The following is a 16,387-nucleotide window of genomic DNA, read 5'->3' on the forward strand; positions in this document are numbered from 1 at the left end:
AAAGCAATTAAATTTAGGTTAACTCACTGAATAGCCATGTTAAAGGGATCTGTTTTATTGAACAGATAAGATTAATTTGTAATTAAGATCAGTTACATGTAAATGATACTTAAAAACCAAAGGATATTGTTCACAATATCAATTTGCTTAACTAAGCCATTCTGCTTACTTATGGAGAGGTTAACTTTAGTCTGAATTCCCACGCATCCCAAATTAGGATAGCCCAAATTTAATGAGGTTTTACTGTAAGTACAATTTGCTTCCTCCTGTATCATCAAGGTGGTCATCCAAGGGAAAAAATTACATTTGAATTGGACCCTCAATAAACATCACAGCAATTTTCTTTTAGGTCTTCTGTAACTAACTTTTTTGGCAGTCTGTTAAATAACTTCATTTCTTTTCTGTTTAAGGGATTTAAAGACAATGTCTATCGACAGAGAAGGAAGTATTTTGTGGATGTCGCCATGGGCTACAAATAGTAAGTACCTGTGTGACTCTGTCCTGTGACTTGTTGCTGGCGGATTAGGTAAATCACATGCTGGGTTAAACAGACCTGTCTTCTCGTCCCTTTTAACTTTTGCAGAAAGCAGACATGAACCATTTTATACACTCACCAATGCTGTAGGCTTTAAATGCCAACACGGATGTTTGACATGTGGGTATAATTGCAAAATAATGAGTGCTGTGGGCTGACGCCAAGTGCTACATTTTCACCATAGTACTCAGAGATCAACTAAGGCAAGGAGCCATTTCTGTACACTCTGCAGGGCCTGGGAAATGTGTTTTACTTTTACTTTTGATTTGACATTTTAGTTAACTCCCTTCCACGTCCAGCTTCCCTGGTGAAAGTAGAGGATTCCACAGGAATGACGAAAAGGCTCATGTAAGCAGCCATCACAGAAAAGAAATGTGGTTTTATAGGAAAAGGAAACTTCCTGTAAACTGGAGGGTTTTAAAAAAAAATTTTTTTAATTTATTATTTGGCTGCACGAGGTCTTAGTTGCGGCACTTGGGACCTTCAGTCTTCATAGCGGTGTGCGGACCAGGGATCTTTAGTTGTGGTATGTGGGATCTACTTCCCTGACCAGGGATCTAACCCAGGCTCTCTGCCGTGGGATCACAGTCTTAGCCACTGGAGCACCAGGGACGTCCCTACACTGGAAGTTTCATCCCCAGTCGGGGATTAGGCTTGAGGTGAAACTGGAGCGCCTCGGGACTGGGCCACGCGGCAGGGGCAGGAGGTTTGTGACTGGCAGCAGAGGCCACACCCGGAGAGCTGGAGCGGACGTCAGCCCCTGCCTCTTCTGCTCACGCCGATGAAAATCGCGTAGGGACCGTCACAGCGCTGCCGCATCCGTTCGGTCAGCTCCATGCGTCTTCTGAACAGAACACACTGTAAACCCGTGCCTGGTAGGAACGCGTCTTTCTTCTTCTCACTGAGACTGCTGAGAGGCTTGACTGTCGTGTGGGGCAGGTTTGTCCTTGCTGAGAATTGGGCCATTATGAGTGTTAAGGAGGGTACCATGTTTCCTTGATTTAAAGGAATCTGACACACAGGTATGAGAGCGACGTGAGCGCATCCCCCCAGCCCTCTGGCTGGCAGTCTGTGCTCGTTCCTAACCTCCTCTGATGCTTTGGATGCTCTTTGCTCCCTCCTCCCAAGCCCCAGGCACCGCTCACTCTTTCTTATAAGCATGAAAAACGGACTCTTGGGCACGCTTTTCCGCGTGTGTCTCCTCTCGGCCTGACTCCTCTGTTCCAAGCAGGTTCTTGACCCTCTTTAGACCACAGTGCCTTTCTGGCGCCTCCGACGGCAGCGTGCTCGGCTTATCCCGCCCGCGCCTGACCTCACGGCCCCCGCACCCTCAGCACCATCACTGTTAGCTCCCTCTCCCAGGGTCCCATCAGGTTGCCCAGTGAGGACTCTGACGGGCCACGTGCACCTTTACATATCAGGCCCTGATAGAGGGCTGTGACCTTAACATTGGCCCCCTTGGTTCACAGACCCTCCCTGTGAAATCTGGTCATGTCTGTGTAGGCAGAACGTAGGCAGGACAGACCTTTGGGGCACAATCTGCCCAGGACATGGTAAAAGCTCAGTTCTTGGCAGACACTTTTACTTTAGATAAAACATATAGACAAAAATGTATTTTAAAAAAAAGTATTTTATACACAGATGCTCCATGGAATGTATTATATATATAAGAACAGTATGTGTGTGTGTGTGTGTGTGTATTTATATATATGTAAGGGATTTTGTCGGCATAGGGATCAAGTGCGTGTGTGCATGCTCAGTTGTGTCTGACTCTTTGTGACCCCATGGACTGTATCCCGCCAGGCTCCTCTGTCCATGGGATTCTCCAGGCAAGAATACTGGAGTGGGTTACCATTTCCTCTCCAGGGGATCTTCCCAAACCAAAGATTCAACCCTCAGCTCCTGCTGCATCTCCTGCATTGGCAGGTGGATTCTGTATCACTGAGCCACCAAGGAAGCCTGTACTTACGATCAAGGGACTGCCTCAAATATTAGTTATTTCTTCTTGCGGACCCCAGAAATTGGACCACGACAGGCTTATAATGTAGTGGCTCTAGTAGAAACTGGTATACACGAGTCCACCCGTTTCAAGGAGCACTGATAATGGGGACTTTTATGGTTTTAAAGGAAGCATATTTGTTTGGGGAGGAGAGGAAAGAAGCAGATAGTTATAATGATGTAGGGTGAGGCCCTCAAAGTGTTAACAGGAGCTTGCAGTTGCCATTTCCCATTAGCTAAAGCGAAATTGAGGCCTGATGTCTACGGAAAATGAAAGTAAAAACTGGAGGTTGGACGTGGTGGAGGTTTTATACAAAGGAGGGCTGCACGCAGGCGGAGCAGTCCAGGATCTGGTTCCCGTCTGGAGGGGACTGACTCCTAGGAACCGAATGGTCAGGAGGCTGAGATAGGCAGGGCACTGCCTCTTCCTCATTACCTAGGCAGAAACCACTCTCCCTGTGGTCCTGATGCCAGGGAGGTCAGATTACACTAGTCAGTGGGAACAGCGTCAGAGCAAAGGGTGTTTGGACATGAGAGTTTGGAACCCAGGGGCCTTGTCACCCTCTGCCCCTGGACAGTGCTGACCACAAAGAATAAGAAAGTGGTTCACAGCTGGGGTTTTGGAGTCAGACAGGGCGGAGGTGGAGTTCCAGCCTCACTGCTTCCTAGCTGGTGAGCGCCGCAGGCCCTCCTTCTGGGAAGCGTGTCTGACAGGAGGGCCCGTCTCAGGGCTGTCCGGGCTACGAGGGAGTGTGTACGCCGTGCTGAGCGTGAAGCTGGACGCGGTTTGTGATCACTGGTGTCAGTTACTGCTCTTACATCCGCCCCCTCCCTTTCCTCAGGCTGGCTTCTGCTTCCCTTTGATCTACTGATTCATTCTTTAGCCATCTTAACAGCACCATTTATGCACCATCTTAGGAAATACTATAGCTTGAACATCCCGAGAAGTAATCCTTGAAAGAAAATTCCTCCAGTTTCTCATTTAAAAGGCTGCTCATAGACTGATAACTCTTCATGCTGAACAGCCTCCCTCTTTATGGAGAAATTTCATAGAAAACAGTCATATTCCCATTTGGGTATGTGTGGGAAGCTGCCAAGATACTGAGAAAGGTCACCCGTTGCCTCAGGTGCTTCTTGTAAGTGGATGGTGTGAGGGAAGTGGAGAGAAAAGGATCATTCCTTGATCCCCTTCGTGCCGTCATCGTCATCGCTGTGGCTTCTCTGACTGTGGCTTTGAGGATGGCTGTGGGCTAGCTGTTACGCATGTGTGTGCGTGTGTGCAAGCTCATGCGATGGTGCTGGTGGGTTGGGGCACAAGTTCTTACAAGTCCTAAGAGGGCCTGGGCCATGGTCTCCACTGTGCCATGCGGTAGGGAAGGTTTCCTTTTGGTTTAACACGAAAAAAAGATGCAATTTCTAATTGCAGTATGTATTTTCTAGTGCTGTTGGTTTTCCAAGTGAGCAAAGGGGAAAGATGTCAATACAGTAATTACTTAAGTTCGCTTGAGTGGCTTCTGGCAGCATGCTGTGACTGGATTTTTCCAAAGCAAAGCTTGGAACCACTGGTCTGAGGAGCCAGATTAGTTGAAATTGGGGTGGTCCTGAAAAAAATTCAGCAAGTGAGGTTTCTGCAAATATAGTTTGGTAATAATAAAATTAGGGACTATTTGAACATGGGGGAAATAACTCAGTTCCCTGTTGATAGTTCATTCAGGCTTTTAGGACACTGAAAAGGTCAGAAATATAGATGGAGATGGAGCACAGATATTTTAGTGGTGTCGTAGCAATTGGCAGGATGGAGTCTGAGGTGTCAAAAGATGAAGAGGAGAAGAAGCGAAATACAGAATAATGTATATTGAAACCACAGCCAAGAAGCCCTCTGGGGAATTCGTGTTGAATACCATATTTTCTATGATAGTCTTGAAAGGATAAAGCAGGGGGAAAGAATCAACACAAGCAGAGAAAAATGAAAAAAATTCCTCTAGATGATGAAAAAACAGCAGGCTCAAAGTCTGTGTTACCTTGAGACAGAAAGCAGAAAGGGAGTGGGGACATGCGGCCTGCTGAGAACTGGCCACAGGGGCCACTCAGGGAGTTTCTGATTGGCAGAGCTGCTGGGAAACAGGACTGATTACCCGGAGGCCTGTGGCTGCTGCAGACATGCCTGAATGGTGGGCCGCGAGGGTCTGCAAGGCCTGATTGCCTGGCCGGTAACAGCAGAGGAAGCCTTCGTCAGTGCAAATATCACTGTCCCTGGCTGACCTAAGACGGAAGGCGGTGGATGGGGAAGGAACGCACCATTTCTGAAGTCATCTGTGAGACACCACATCCTCTAAACCCTGACCTCCTCCACCCAAATGAAAGAAATCCTGGCATAAACAGATAAAGGCGCCTCCTGCTTAGATAATGTGAAGAGTATATGGGCATGCACTTCAGAGGAAATGGAAGTGCATGGGGCTGGCGCAGATGCTATGTGGAGGAAGACAAAATTTTGACTGTGGTGCTGGGGCTGTCAGATCTGAAACTCTTCAGTTCTGGTGTGGCGAAACATGTGACAGAAGTCTAGGCTTTGGAGCTAAACAGAACTGGGTTTGAATTCCTGTTCCATCACTTACGAGCTCTGTGGCCATGAGCACTGACCTAGGCTCCTGGTCTCAGCGCCCGTGTCTTAAATGGACGCAGTGTCCACCTTGAATGTTTGGGAGGATTATCAGTGCTTCAGGGCTCAGATGCTGATTGCTACAAGCTGGGGTTGATTCTATGACAGATACGATTATTATTATCACGTCTTGAGTAGCTGGTGGTTCCTTGATTCCATGTAATCATCTGTTAAGCTTTAAAATAAACACAGTACCTTAAGGAGTGAATGAATTAGGGAATTTCAAGCCCCACAATAGACTGGGTTAAAGGAGTTTAAAAAAATGTGTGTGGTGTGTGTATATGTGTGTGTGTGTACACTATAGTGTCCTGTAACTCATGCACACAGCTTGCTTCTTCAGTCTGAAAAATTGACTCTCTGCATTGCCTTTGCAGGCCAGTGGGTCTCAGCTAAGGTCAGAGGGAGCAGATAGGGGTTGGGCTGTGTTGGACTCATTTCTGAATGACTGATGGTGGTAGAACTGTTCACCAAAGCTAGACTTCTCAGCTGTAATGCACAGGGGGTTTTAGTTTCCTTTTGTTAAATTCCTGCTATCTGCTGGACATGGTATTAATTAAACATGTTGCTTATGGTCTTCCAGTAAACTCTCAATAAGCCTTTGAGATAGGTATGTGATCTCATTTTGAAGATAAGGAAACTGAAGCTCAGAGACATTAGGAAACTTACTAGAGGTGACAGAGCTGATTGTATCACCCGGATAAGCACCCATGGTTGATGCTTTAATTTCTCTGAAGTTGAGTAGTAAATGGAAATGTACAACGAAAGCAAATATTTGTAGTCCTAGGTTTGTTTCCCAGACGACCAGAATAGTTTCGGAAAAAGACCATTTTCAAGTGTGCCTCTCTCATAGATTCTAAATGTCTTTCTTTGCTCAAGAAGGCACATCTTCTCCTTCTTTTTGGTCTGGAAGTGTCTGTAGCGTTTCCCTTGAGATCAGATGAATATAATAGTGACAGAAGTAAGGGACTTGGCATTTTAAAAAGTCATTCTTCTCTTTAGAGAATTCTCAGGTGTTTGAAATGCACAGTTTTTGTGTGTACTTAATACACTTCAGACTTTATGAAGCCAGGACTCCGACCGGCCCTGCCTGCAAGGCTGTGCTCTCTCTCCCGGGTGCCCGGGACATCTGTCTGGCCCTGGCATGGCAGAGCCGCATGCTTGCCCCGCGCAGCAAGTGCACTCTCTCTTAGGCCCTGAGTGCCTCTCCTCCTGCCGGAGCCTGACCCTCAGGGGATATAATACGGCTGGAAATAAACATGGCTGGGTTGAGGCTTGAAAAACAATTGCCAGGGATTTGTTCCTCTCTGGCTTTTTCTAGTTGCTAGACTATTTCTTGATTTTTTGATTTACAGAACTGCACCTTTTGTGATTAATTTGGTCGAAGTGTAAGTACACAGCTAAACAGAGATTCTAAAACAAAAAAACCCCCAATGGGAACTAGCATATTTGAAAAGTGCAATCACCCAGCCCAGCAGGCTCATTCAATTTGGGTGAGCTTGTAAATATTCTATGCAGCACCATCAGAGGGAGGAAGAGAGAGAATGCTTTCATTCAACATGGAATTGTGATGACTCTAAGCTCCTCTTCCTATCAAAACAGAGACAGGCATTTTCTTACCACCTTCCTTCCTCCCACCCACAGCCCCAAACACTGCGAGTCGTCAAGAGGAAACACCCAGGGACTAAGATTCAGTACTGCGTTGTGATTCTAAGTTGTTGTGCTCAGTGGCTCAGTTTGCAGCCCTATGGACTGTAGCCCACCCGGCTCCTCTGCTCATGGGATTCTCTAGGCAAGAATACTGGAGTGGGTTGCCATTTCCTCCTCCAGGGGATCTTACCAACTCAGGGATAGAATGCATGTTTCTAAAGATGCTGAATAGATACATAATTGTGGACTGGGTTTTCCTTGGAATAAACATATTGGATTTCCAAGCCAGCATCTCACCTCCTAGGAGGTCTCAGTTTTCCCTTCGCTAGATGGTTCGGCAGGAGTCAGCCAAAGGCTTGTAAAGAAGAGGAAGGAGATGGATGATCAGAGACAAAAGCTCTTCCTGGTCTCTTACCCAGTACTGTGCATTTTGGGGTTTACCTGCTCACAGGTAGCTTCGATGATTCAGCTTATGTTTGAGCTGGAGAATTACTGATGCTGAGTTGTTCCTAGGAGGCATTTGCAATTATTGCAACTTGCAGAAAAATAACCGGGGTGCCGCTACCTCTTCACCTTTCCAGAAATTTCAGTTGACCTTAGCATTTCTCATTTCACGTGAGAAGAGCCATGATTTATGGACCCTGCATGATTTCATAATATAGCTTAAAGGATTGCATTACTAACCGGACTCCTGAGTGCCAAGTTACCTATTTTTAGATAGCCGAATCTTAATTGGAAATGTAACAAATAGAAGGTGGAGCAAGAAGGAAAGAGAAAAGTTATGCTTTCTTAACAGGAAAAAAACTTAACAGGGGTTGCAAGTTTTTTTCCTTAACAACATTTTCCTCATCAGTTTCATTAGCAGATGGTCACCTTGATGAATTATGGGGTCTATAGTGATGGGGGCCTGGGTTTTAATTTTTCCCCCTCTCTGCCCATTTGAGAAGAGGCACCTGAGAAGGCAAATATGTTTTCTCCCTGACTGAGCTAATTTTATCCCATTCCATTATCCTCCATTGATTTGCTTTCCCGGCTTTTGAATGAAACTGAGATGTATGTGGCTGTTTGGGTACTTTGTGACTCCTGCATAAACACCAGTTGTTGATGCTTTAATTTCTTTGAAATGGAGCGGTAAATTGAAAAGTAGAACAAAACCAAATATTTGTCGTAATGGGGGTCATTTCCCAGATGACTTGAATAGTTTCTGAGGAAGGTCACATTAGAGATTTCAAGAGTCTCTCTCTCGGAGAATCTAAATATTTTTTTTAAATTTCTGCCCAAGAGGCAATGCTTTCTTCTTTTTGTTGTCTTAAAAAAAATCTGCATAGCTACTTCCATTTGACATAGGTGGTATCATACACAAGTTGAAAACAAAAGCAACAGAATTAAATAACATGGGTTTTTAAAAAGTTATTCTCTGTATAGAGTTCTCAGTATATTTTAAATGCACAACTCTTGTAGGTATTTAAAAGACGTCAGGCTTTATGCAAAATCATTTTCATGCCAAATGTTTCTCTCTACCTGAAGTTCAACTCAATGGCGGAAATGAAGGGAGCCTGAAGATTCCTAAGAAAGACGAAAGAGACAATTGATTTGGAAAAGTTTTCTCCGTTCCCTTTTGGGGGCTTGGTGGGTTTTTCAGGTGTGTGTCGGTGCTTTAGGAGGATGCTGCCTGGTTATAGCATGGCTCCCGCAGCTGGGGAAAGCAGGAGCACAGTGCCGCCGGGATGACTTACTGAAAGGGCCTCTGCACCGAGTTCTAACATCTTTCATGCAGAATGAGGTGTGCGTGCTTTTACTTTGAAATGATTTCCACAAACATGAAGGATTAAAATTACTTCCACAAGTGCTGTCTGAGAGGTGAATGGATTTATAAGGGAGAATGTGGTTTTTCATCTCCAGACCTATTTCCAACCCTGCAGGGAAGTGATGAAGTCTTTTTCATTTCTATACACCTGGAGGAAGTGAACCAACTATGTTGAGTCCCTTTAGATACGAGGCATTGGCCCTGGAGCTTTGCAAAGATGTCCCATTTGATACTGTGTGTTGTGTGGTTGCCTTACTTCCCTCAGTTTCAAACGAGGAAAGAGAGGCCAGACCCAGTGCTAGGTAGTGTAGATTTCGCACTGAGGCATGTTGGTTTAGAGTCGGGTCTCCAGAGCTACTGTTTCTGAATCTCAGCACCTGCTATGCCACTTACTGTTTGATCTTGGCTAGATTACTATGTCTGTAAGCCTTAACCTCTTTAACTGTAAACACTCGTTTAATCACTGTATAAGGGCAGCGGTACAGAAGAAAATCCATGTCATGTGCTATGATATTATTGTTATTATTACAGTTAAGTGGATGGTGGATAATGGATGCCGCTGTTAGGCCTGTGAGCTGTAGGGTGACTGCATTCCGTCATCTGCTCCTGAAAGAGGCAGATTGGGGCCCAGCAGTCAGCAACATTTGGTCCCTGGTGATCAAGATGCAGGATATAGGGGGCTGAACTTGAGGTTCTACGAGACCCTGGCCTGAGTCTCTTCATCCTAAAATTGACCTGAGATTGTTGGCTGCTTTTAACTTTTAGTTCTTTTCTGGGCTGCGTCCTCTGAGTTCCCCTTCCCTGTGTATGCTGAGCATGTGCCTGTCAGTGGATGTTAGACCTGCTGTTGCTGCTATTGATATTTAATTTCATGGTAGTTTTGACAGAAGAAAATCACTCCTCTAGAATGTGGTGAAGGCTTTCTGCAAGGTAAGAAAATGGTGGGAAACCCTACCCTGGGGTGCACAGGACAAATAAAAACATGATTTCCAGGAGTTAAATCTTCTCTCTCCTCGAGGCTCCCTAGGTGTAGTAGTTTATTTTCATTATGTCTCTTGTAAAAGCAGTGCCACTATTACCAATGTGAGCAAAACACACCAACGTTTTTGTCTGCTACCATCTGAAAGTTCCTTAGGGCCTATAGACTCATTTACGAAAATTCATGTGTGCAAAGCTCATTTGCAAAAGCAAATAAAATATTTGATCATAAGTGCTCTTTACCTGACTGGCCTAGGGGACTTGCTGAAAATGAGTTTGTGCCTTCACAGTTTTCTCTCTTGTGTAGTTTAGGAGTCCCCATCCGCCCAACTCCTCGTCAGATGAACCCCTCATGGAGCCACTTAAGGTCAGATAGCTTGAATGGTTGCAAATCTTGGTATAACTCAAGATTTAAGTCACTGTACTGATCTGTGAGTTTCTTTTTTGAAAAATATAGTTTAATCATCATGCCTGTGGTATTGAAAATATCTCTGAAAGTTCATTCATTAAAATACCTAGCCAATTGACAACCTAGAGGGGTGGGATGGGGTGGGAGATGGGAGGGAGATTCACGAGGGAGGGGACATATGTATACCTATGGCTGATTCATACTGACGTATAGCAGCAACCAACACGGTATTGTAAAGCGATTAAAAATAACCAGAGTAAAAAAGATGTCTAGCCAAGGAAACGTCTCTGTATTTAGTCATGTCCCTTTGGGCTTCCCTGGTGGCTCAGAGGATAAAGCGTCTGCCTACAATGCAGGAAACCTGGGTTTGATCCCTGGGTCGGGAAGATCCCCTGGAGAAGGAAATGGCAACCCACTCCAGTATTCTTGCCTGCAGAATCCCATGGACAGAGGAGCTTGGTGGGCTACAGTCCATGGGGTTGCAAAGAGCTGGACGCGACTGAGCGACTTCACTTCACTTTGGGTTTGCACAGGCTGCTTTCTTTCCTGGTAAAAATTTTGGCTACAAGTGTGAGGGGTGACAATGCCTAGGAAACCTGAGTGAGAAAATCAGAAAAGAGAAACCCCTGCCTGAAAAGTAAGCAGGACATAAAATTAATCAGAAGTTTCCAGAAAACATATTGAAATCTCAAAGTCTTTGGAGTTGCTTTTTCCATAGCAATTGAAATACATGAGACAGGGATGAGGTGACTCATTTGCAAAAGCAAATAAAATATGTGATCATAAGTGCTCTTTACCTGACTGGCCTAGGGGACTTGCTGAAAATGAGTTTGTGCCTTCACAGTTTTCTCTCTGGTGTAGTTTAGCAGTCCCCATCCGCCCAGCTCCTCGTCAGATGAACCCCTCATGGAGCCACTTAAGGTCAGATAGCTTGAATGGTTGCAAATCTTGGTATAACTCAAGATTTAAGTCACTGTACTGATCTGTGAGTTTCTTTTTTGAAAAGAAACTGTCTGCCAGACTTTTGGATAAACAACTGTACTTTTTCTCAACCTTTAAATGTGTGGCTTGTTTTATTCTGATTGATTGATTTACTTATTCAACAAATATTATTTATTGAATACCAGTCTGTTCCAGGCTTTGTTCTGGGGGTGGACAGGGCTATAAAAATGAACGAAGCAAACAGAAGCCCCTGTCTTCAAGGAGGACACATGGTAATGGGGCATAGATTGAGCAGAATAATAATTTTGGATATTTTACTTGTTTATTTCCCCCCTGAGTACTACTGATAGTAGTTTATCATAAAGTTATTGAGTGTCTTTTGAAGGATGATTTTATCAAATTCGAGAGCCTTAGACTTTTCTCACTGACTCTTAAAAATCAGTAGATAAAAATGGCATTTGCCTCCTGGTTAAACTTTAATGGACTTTATCTACTTTACTGAGAATTTTTTTTTTTTTCTTATATGTAGCAACATTTTTTTTTTCCAGTCTCAAAGACATGAGCCATCATCTTGTGGAACATTTATTGACTATATGGTTGTACTCTGGGGACACCGGGCTGCAGGTGATGCTGTTCATGAAGGTGGTGTCAGCCGACACAGTAGGAGGTGGCATTATTCTCACTGGCTATGGGTGAGAGTCATCCAGCACTGGTTTCTGCATATTGGTGTGTCGTCTAGTTTTTAGCAGTATGACAAATGCTGGGCAATACTAACAAGTTTCGAAAATAATGAATATTTCCCTTTTTAAATATTGTTGTTTGGTCACTAAGCTGTGTCCAACTCTTTGTGACCCCAGGAACGCCAGTCTTCCCTGCCCTTCACTGTCTCTTTCACTTTCTCCTTTCACTATCTCCTCCTTCACTATATCCTTCACTATCTCCCAGAGTTTGTTCAAACTCATGTCCATTGAGTCGATGATGCCGTCCAATCATCTCATCTTCTGTCACCTGCTTTTCCTTTGTTGCCTTCTTCTCCTCCTGCCCTTAATCTTTCCCAGCATCAGGGTCTTTTCCACTGAGTCGACTCTTTGCATCACATGGCTAAAGTATTGGAGCTTCAGCATCAGTCCTTCCAATGAATATTCAGAGTTGGTTTCCTTTAGGATTGACTGGCTTGAACTCCTTGCTGTCCAAGGGATTCCGAAAGGACTTCTCTAGCACCACAGTTTGAAAGCATCAATTCTTTGGTCCTCAGCTTTTTTTATGGTCCAGCTCTCACATCCGGACACGACTACTGGAAAAACCATAGCTTTGACTATAAGGACCTTTGTCAGCAAAGTGATGTCTTTTTAAAATTACATTAGATCAAAATCAAGATTATTTTGAGAATAATGTTGGAATCATGTCAGTCTCACTTTGCCATATTCTTATGTGCCCTGGATGAGAAGGAGAGAAGGTGAATTACAGATAGCTCCCTGGAAATGCGGCAGAATTGAGGGTATGCCCAGTGAGAAGCGCAGGACACATGTCTCAATTCGAGGAGGAGCAGAAACCTCATGCCTTCCTGTTCCAATAATCTTTCTCCAAAGGCTTTGACCAACCCCTCAGAGGAGCTGCTAATTGCTAATGAGTTGCAAAGTTGATGGATTTTTACATGTCACCTCTTATCATTTCCCTTCAGCAGTCCCAGGTGGAAGCTTCCATCACAAGAGAAATGCCTGAGATGGGAAAGGAGAGGAAAGATGAGGCAGAGATGAAAGGGGCTGTTTATTCCAGGCAGATAAACAGTGCCTGAGTAAGTGAGGCATCCCCTGCCCCGAGGAAAGTGTAATGAAATAAAATAGAAAATGAGTCCATTCCTGTTTTTGTTAATATCAGATTCACCCATCCCCCCTTGAACAATTCTCAGTTTCTCTTCTGCTCTGTTCAGTCCTTGCCACGGAGGAACTCCAACTGTTTCCCAAGAACACAACCTGCATCATGATTCAGCCAGTTTTGCCATCTTGCTGTGAATACTGTCAATTGCAGCCTGTCACCTCTTCCTCCACTGAGTAGGGGGATTGCTTCTTGACCCTGGAGTTCCTCTAAAGATAATACAAGCAGAGGAACTGCGTCTCCTATTGGGAATTTTAGCAGCAGGGACTCCAGGAGGTAGCCAGGCTGGACCACCACAATCAAATGTTTTCCAATCCCCCAAATTAAAAAAAATATACATATGTATAAGAAAAGGAGCTTTCTGTTGGACCTGGTGGAGATCAGACAAATAGTTAAAACAAAGTTTATTCATCTGGCTGTAGGGAGAACTTCCGTAACTTCAGCCTCAGTGGGGTTGATTTCAGTGTAAAAGTGTGTTTGTTAAACAGCATTGTTTTAACAAGCTCAGGACTTACAGAGAATAACCCTGTGCGTGTGTGCTAATTTGCTTCAGTTGTGCCTGACTCTGCGACCCTGTGGGCTTGAATTCAGGCCCCCCTGTCCATGGGCTTCTCCAGGCAAGAGTACTAGAGGTTGCCAGGCCTGCCTCCAGGGGATCTTCCTGACCCAGGCATCGAACCTGCGTCTCTCATGTCTCCTGCACCTGCAGGTGGGTTCTCTCCCACTAGTGCCACTCGGGAAGCCCTAGCTCTATCTGACCTGCCTCCAGTTAGGTTTGGCTATGTACTTTCCACCCTCTCCTCTCTGTAAGGAACAGATTTTTCAGAATCATCACCCTTCCTGTAGAAACAGTGGGATTCAACTGTCCAGGCAGAAGGACACCTCCCACAGCCTTCAGTATTTCCCAAGAAAGTTCTCAGTCATCTTTGAGTCACATATGGTACCAGGGAGTTTTTCCTGTTGTCAAGCTAAATCCTGACGATGAAGGTTCTGGCCCTTTTCCTCGCACTGTCCTGGCTGAGTGATGGTTCCCTATCGTGTTTGTGACATCTTAGCTGGCCATTCTTTGGCAAGAGGGCAGAGTCCGCAGTGAGTGGTAGTCACTGAAAGTCACATCTGTTTTTCTCCAGTGAGTTAGGAATCTATGAGCAATAATTTTGATGGTTGTTTAGAATTCTGGAATCACAACTAATTCCATAGAAGTGGAGGCAACTCCCTAGAGATCTAATTATAATATTCACTTGTAATTAGTTTGTTGAGGTGTCTCATCTTGTTGGGGTTTATACCGATGTAAATGTAAAATGATTTTATTTTCCCCACTCACTGCTTTCAACTGTATCGTGTTGAATCCTACTTTCCTGCTGGGAAGCAAGTTCCTTAGCAACATCTAATTTCCTGTCATTTTCAATTATTAGAATAGTCTCACCAGGGTATTTAAGACCTAGGCCCATTCATTTAAAAAGAAGTTAATCTCAAATTTGGTTCAAAGTGTATTCTCCTCCTCAGTTCTTTGGAGTGTGTGTGTGTGTGTGTGTGTGTGTGCACGCACGGTTTGGAGATGTTTTTCCTTCTCTTCTCTCTTCTAGGACTTGGTTCCTCTGGAGTTGGGCACTGAGGAGGGGGAGGCGGCTGAGGGCGTTCTGTGGGGTTGTTTGAATGTCAGGGGTGGGCAGGCCGCAGGCCTCTTTCAGCCTGGTTTGGAAAGGTTCTTTCTGATGAGGTGGTCTCTACTGCATCCGAGTTTGGGCACCCCTCCCGCACGCACCTGGCCGTTAGTGCCGCCTCGTCAGGGCTGAGGGGAGCCCCTGGAGCCCTCTTCTGTCCCCCGAGAGCTGAGCAGAACTGGAGCAGGACTCTGGGGCACACCGGCTTCAGTCGCTGCGGCTCCTGGGGGCATGTGGCGCGTGGGGTTTGTTGTTCTATGGCACGTGGGGTCTTCCCAGACCAAGGATCAAACCAGTGTCTCCTGCACTGCAAGTTGGCTTCTTAACCAACCACTGGACCACCAGGGAAGCCCTCTACTGTTCCATTCTGGTGATGGCACCAGGGAGGGCATGGATATTCTGCTCGGCAAGCGTCCAGATGGGAAAGGAGAGGCCAGACCCTACCTCTCGAGGGCTCTGCAGGCCTTACAGTGATTCTGGGGCCCAGGCTGCCCTCTCCCCTTAGGGAAGGAGAGAGAGCAGGGATTTCCTCTCCAACACTGGCCTCCCTTGCGGTCCTGCGTGTCTGACTCCCTGCTAGACTGGTGGGTGAGGCTTGGTGAGGCGGGAAGGTTGGTACGAGAGGGGTTTGCTGCTGGGAGAGCCATTTCCACTGCCTCCTGCCGAGCCCTGCAGGGAGGTGGCTGGTGCTAGTTGCTGGGAGCTCCCTCTAGAATGTGGCCTGCTTCAGGACTTCAGCTGTGGGAGAGCAGAGTTTTAGGACGCTGGTTGCCTATTACATATGTGTTATGACATGTACCCAGGGACAGATGCATAATGATGTGTGGGTATATGTCCTCGGCCCTGAAAAGATCAGGACGCGACCCTGTCATCCTCACATATAATTCACAAAAGGCCTACTATCCCATGACAAGTACAGAGAAGTGTAGCACGTTTAGATATTTCTCATGACTACAATTTTTATTTTTCTAAATGTCAGATCTCAAAGTTGTTTTTCTTTTTAAAAACTGCCCCTGCATTCCTGGTGCCCCCAGCACTAGCTGGCAGTCTCACTGAGAAGGTTGGATGAGTGAATAAATAAGACAGGACTTTGTGGAATCTACAGACACATGTTGCTATTACGATTGCATATGATTATACATGAGATTTTCTGTATTTAAGTACGGATACCTATAAGTCTTATTTTAATTTTGTATGTGGAAATAAGCTGGTACCTGGAAAAATTCTTTATTTCATAGGTGTATGCTAATCGGTTAAGACCACAGCCAGTCTTGAACCTGACAGACTGAGTTTTAAGCTTGGTGCCATGATTTTAGTCAAATGACTCAACTTCTCTGAGCCTTAGTATCCTTATCTGTAAACTGTGTCTGGGGGTCTACCTCAAAGAAGCTATGAGAATCAGATGGACTAAATTAAATAAAAAGGCTGAACTTAAAAAAAAAAAAAAAAAAAAAGGCTGAACTTAAAAAACTATCTGGCCATAGGAAGCTCTCAAAAATAAGCTATAATTATATAACTGTATTAACTACATAGAAAAATGGGACATTTCTTATTTTGTCTGTTTTAGGGATATTTTTAACAAAAAATAAATGGGTAAAACTAGCCTTTACTTGGTGTGAAGCTGATATTTAAACACTTACCTTAAATAGTTACCCAGGATGAGGGTCAGAGCAGGGTAAGAGGTTTCTTTATACGATCAGTCAGAATCACCTGTTCGGTGAAGCAGCAATGCAGTCCACCAGCCATTCCCTCAGAGAGCAGCCTCACTAGTTACCCAGGTAGGACGGACAAGTGGGAGCGGACGAGACTCTGTGTGACTGTTTGTACCCCCAAGACTGCGGTGCTGGAAATTCATTAGGAAGTTACAGATATT

At 45.0% G+C, this 16,387-nt stretch overlaps 1 protein-coding gene across 4 annotated transcripts in view; it reads left to right on the forward strand.

Annotated features, from left to right (window-relative positions):
- The window catches only part of TPH2 (tryptophan hydroxylase 2), a 108,277-nt gene that overhangs the window by 20,395 nt on the left and 71,495 nt on the right, over positions 1 to 16,387 (forward strand). For all 4 annotated transcript variants that reach the window (XM_043879566.1, XM_043879576.1, XM_043879585.1 and 1 more), the window contains one exon: positions 411 to 478. In XM_043879566.1, coding sequence (XP_043735501.1) covers positions 411 to 478 — 68 coding nt within the window. The remainder of the gene's footprint in view (positions 1 to 410; positions 479 to 16,387) is intronic.

The sequence above is a fragment of the Cervus elaphus genome, chromosome 3 (genome assembly GCF_910594005.1).
Source record: "Cervus elaphus chromosome 3, mCerEla1.1, whole genome shotgun sequence".
In the NCBI taxonomy this organism is placed as follows: domain Eukaryota; kingdom Metazoa; phylum Chordata; class Mammalia; order Artiodactyla; family Cervidae; genus Cervus; species Cervus elaphus.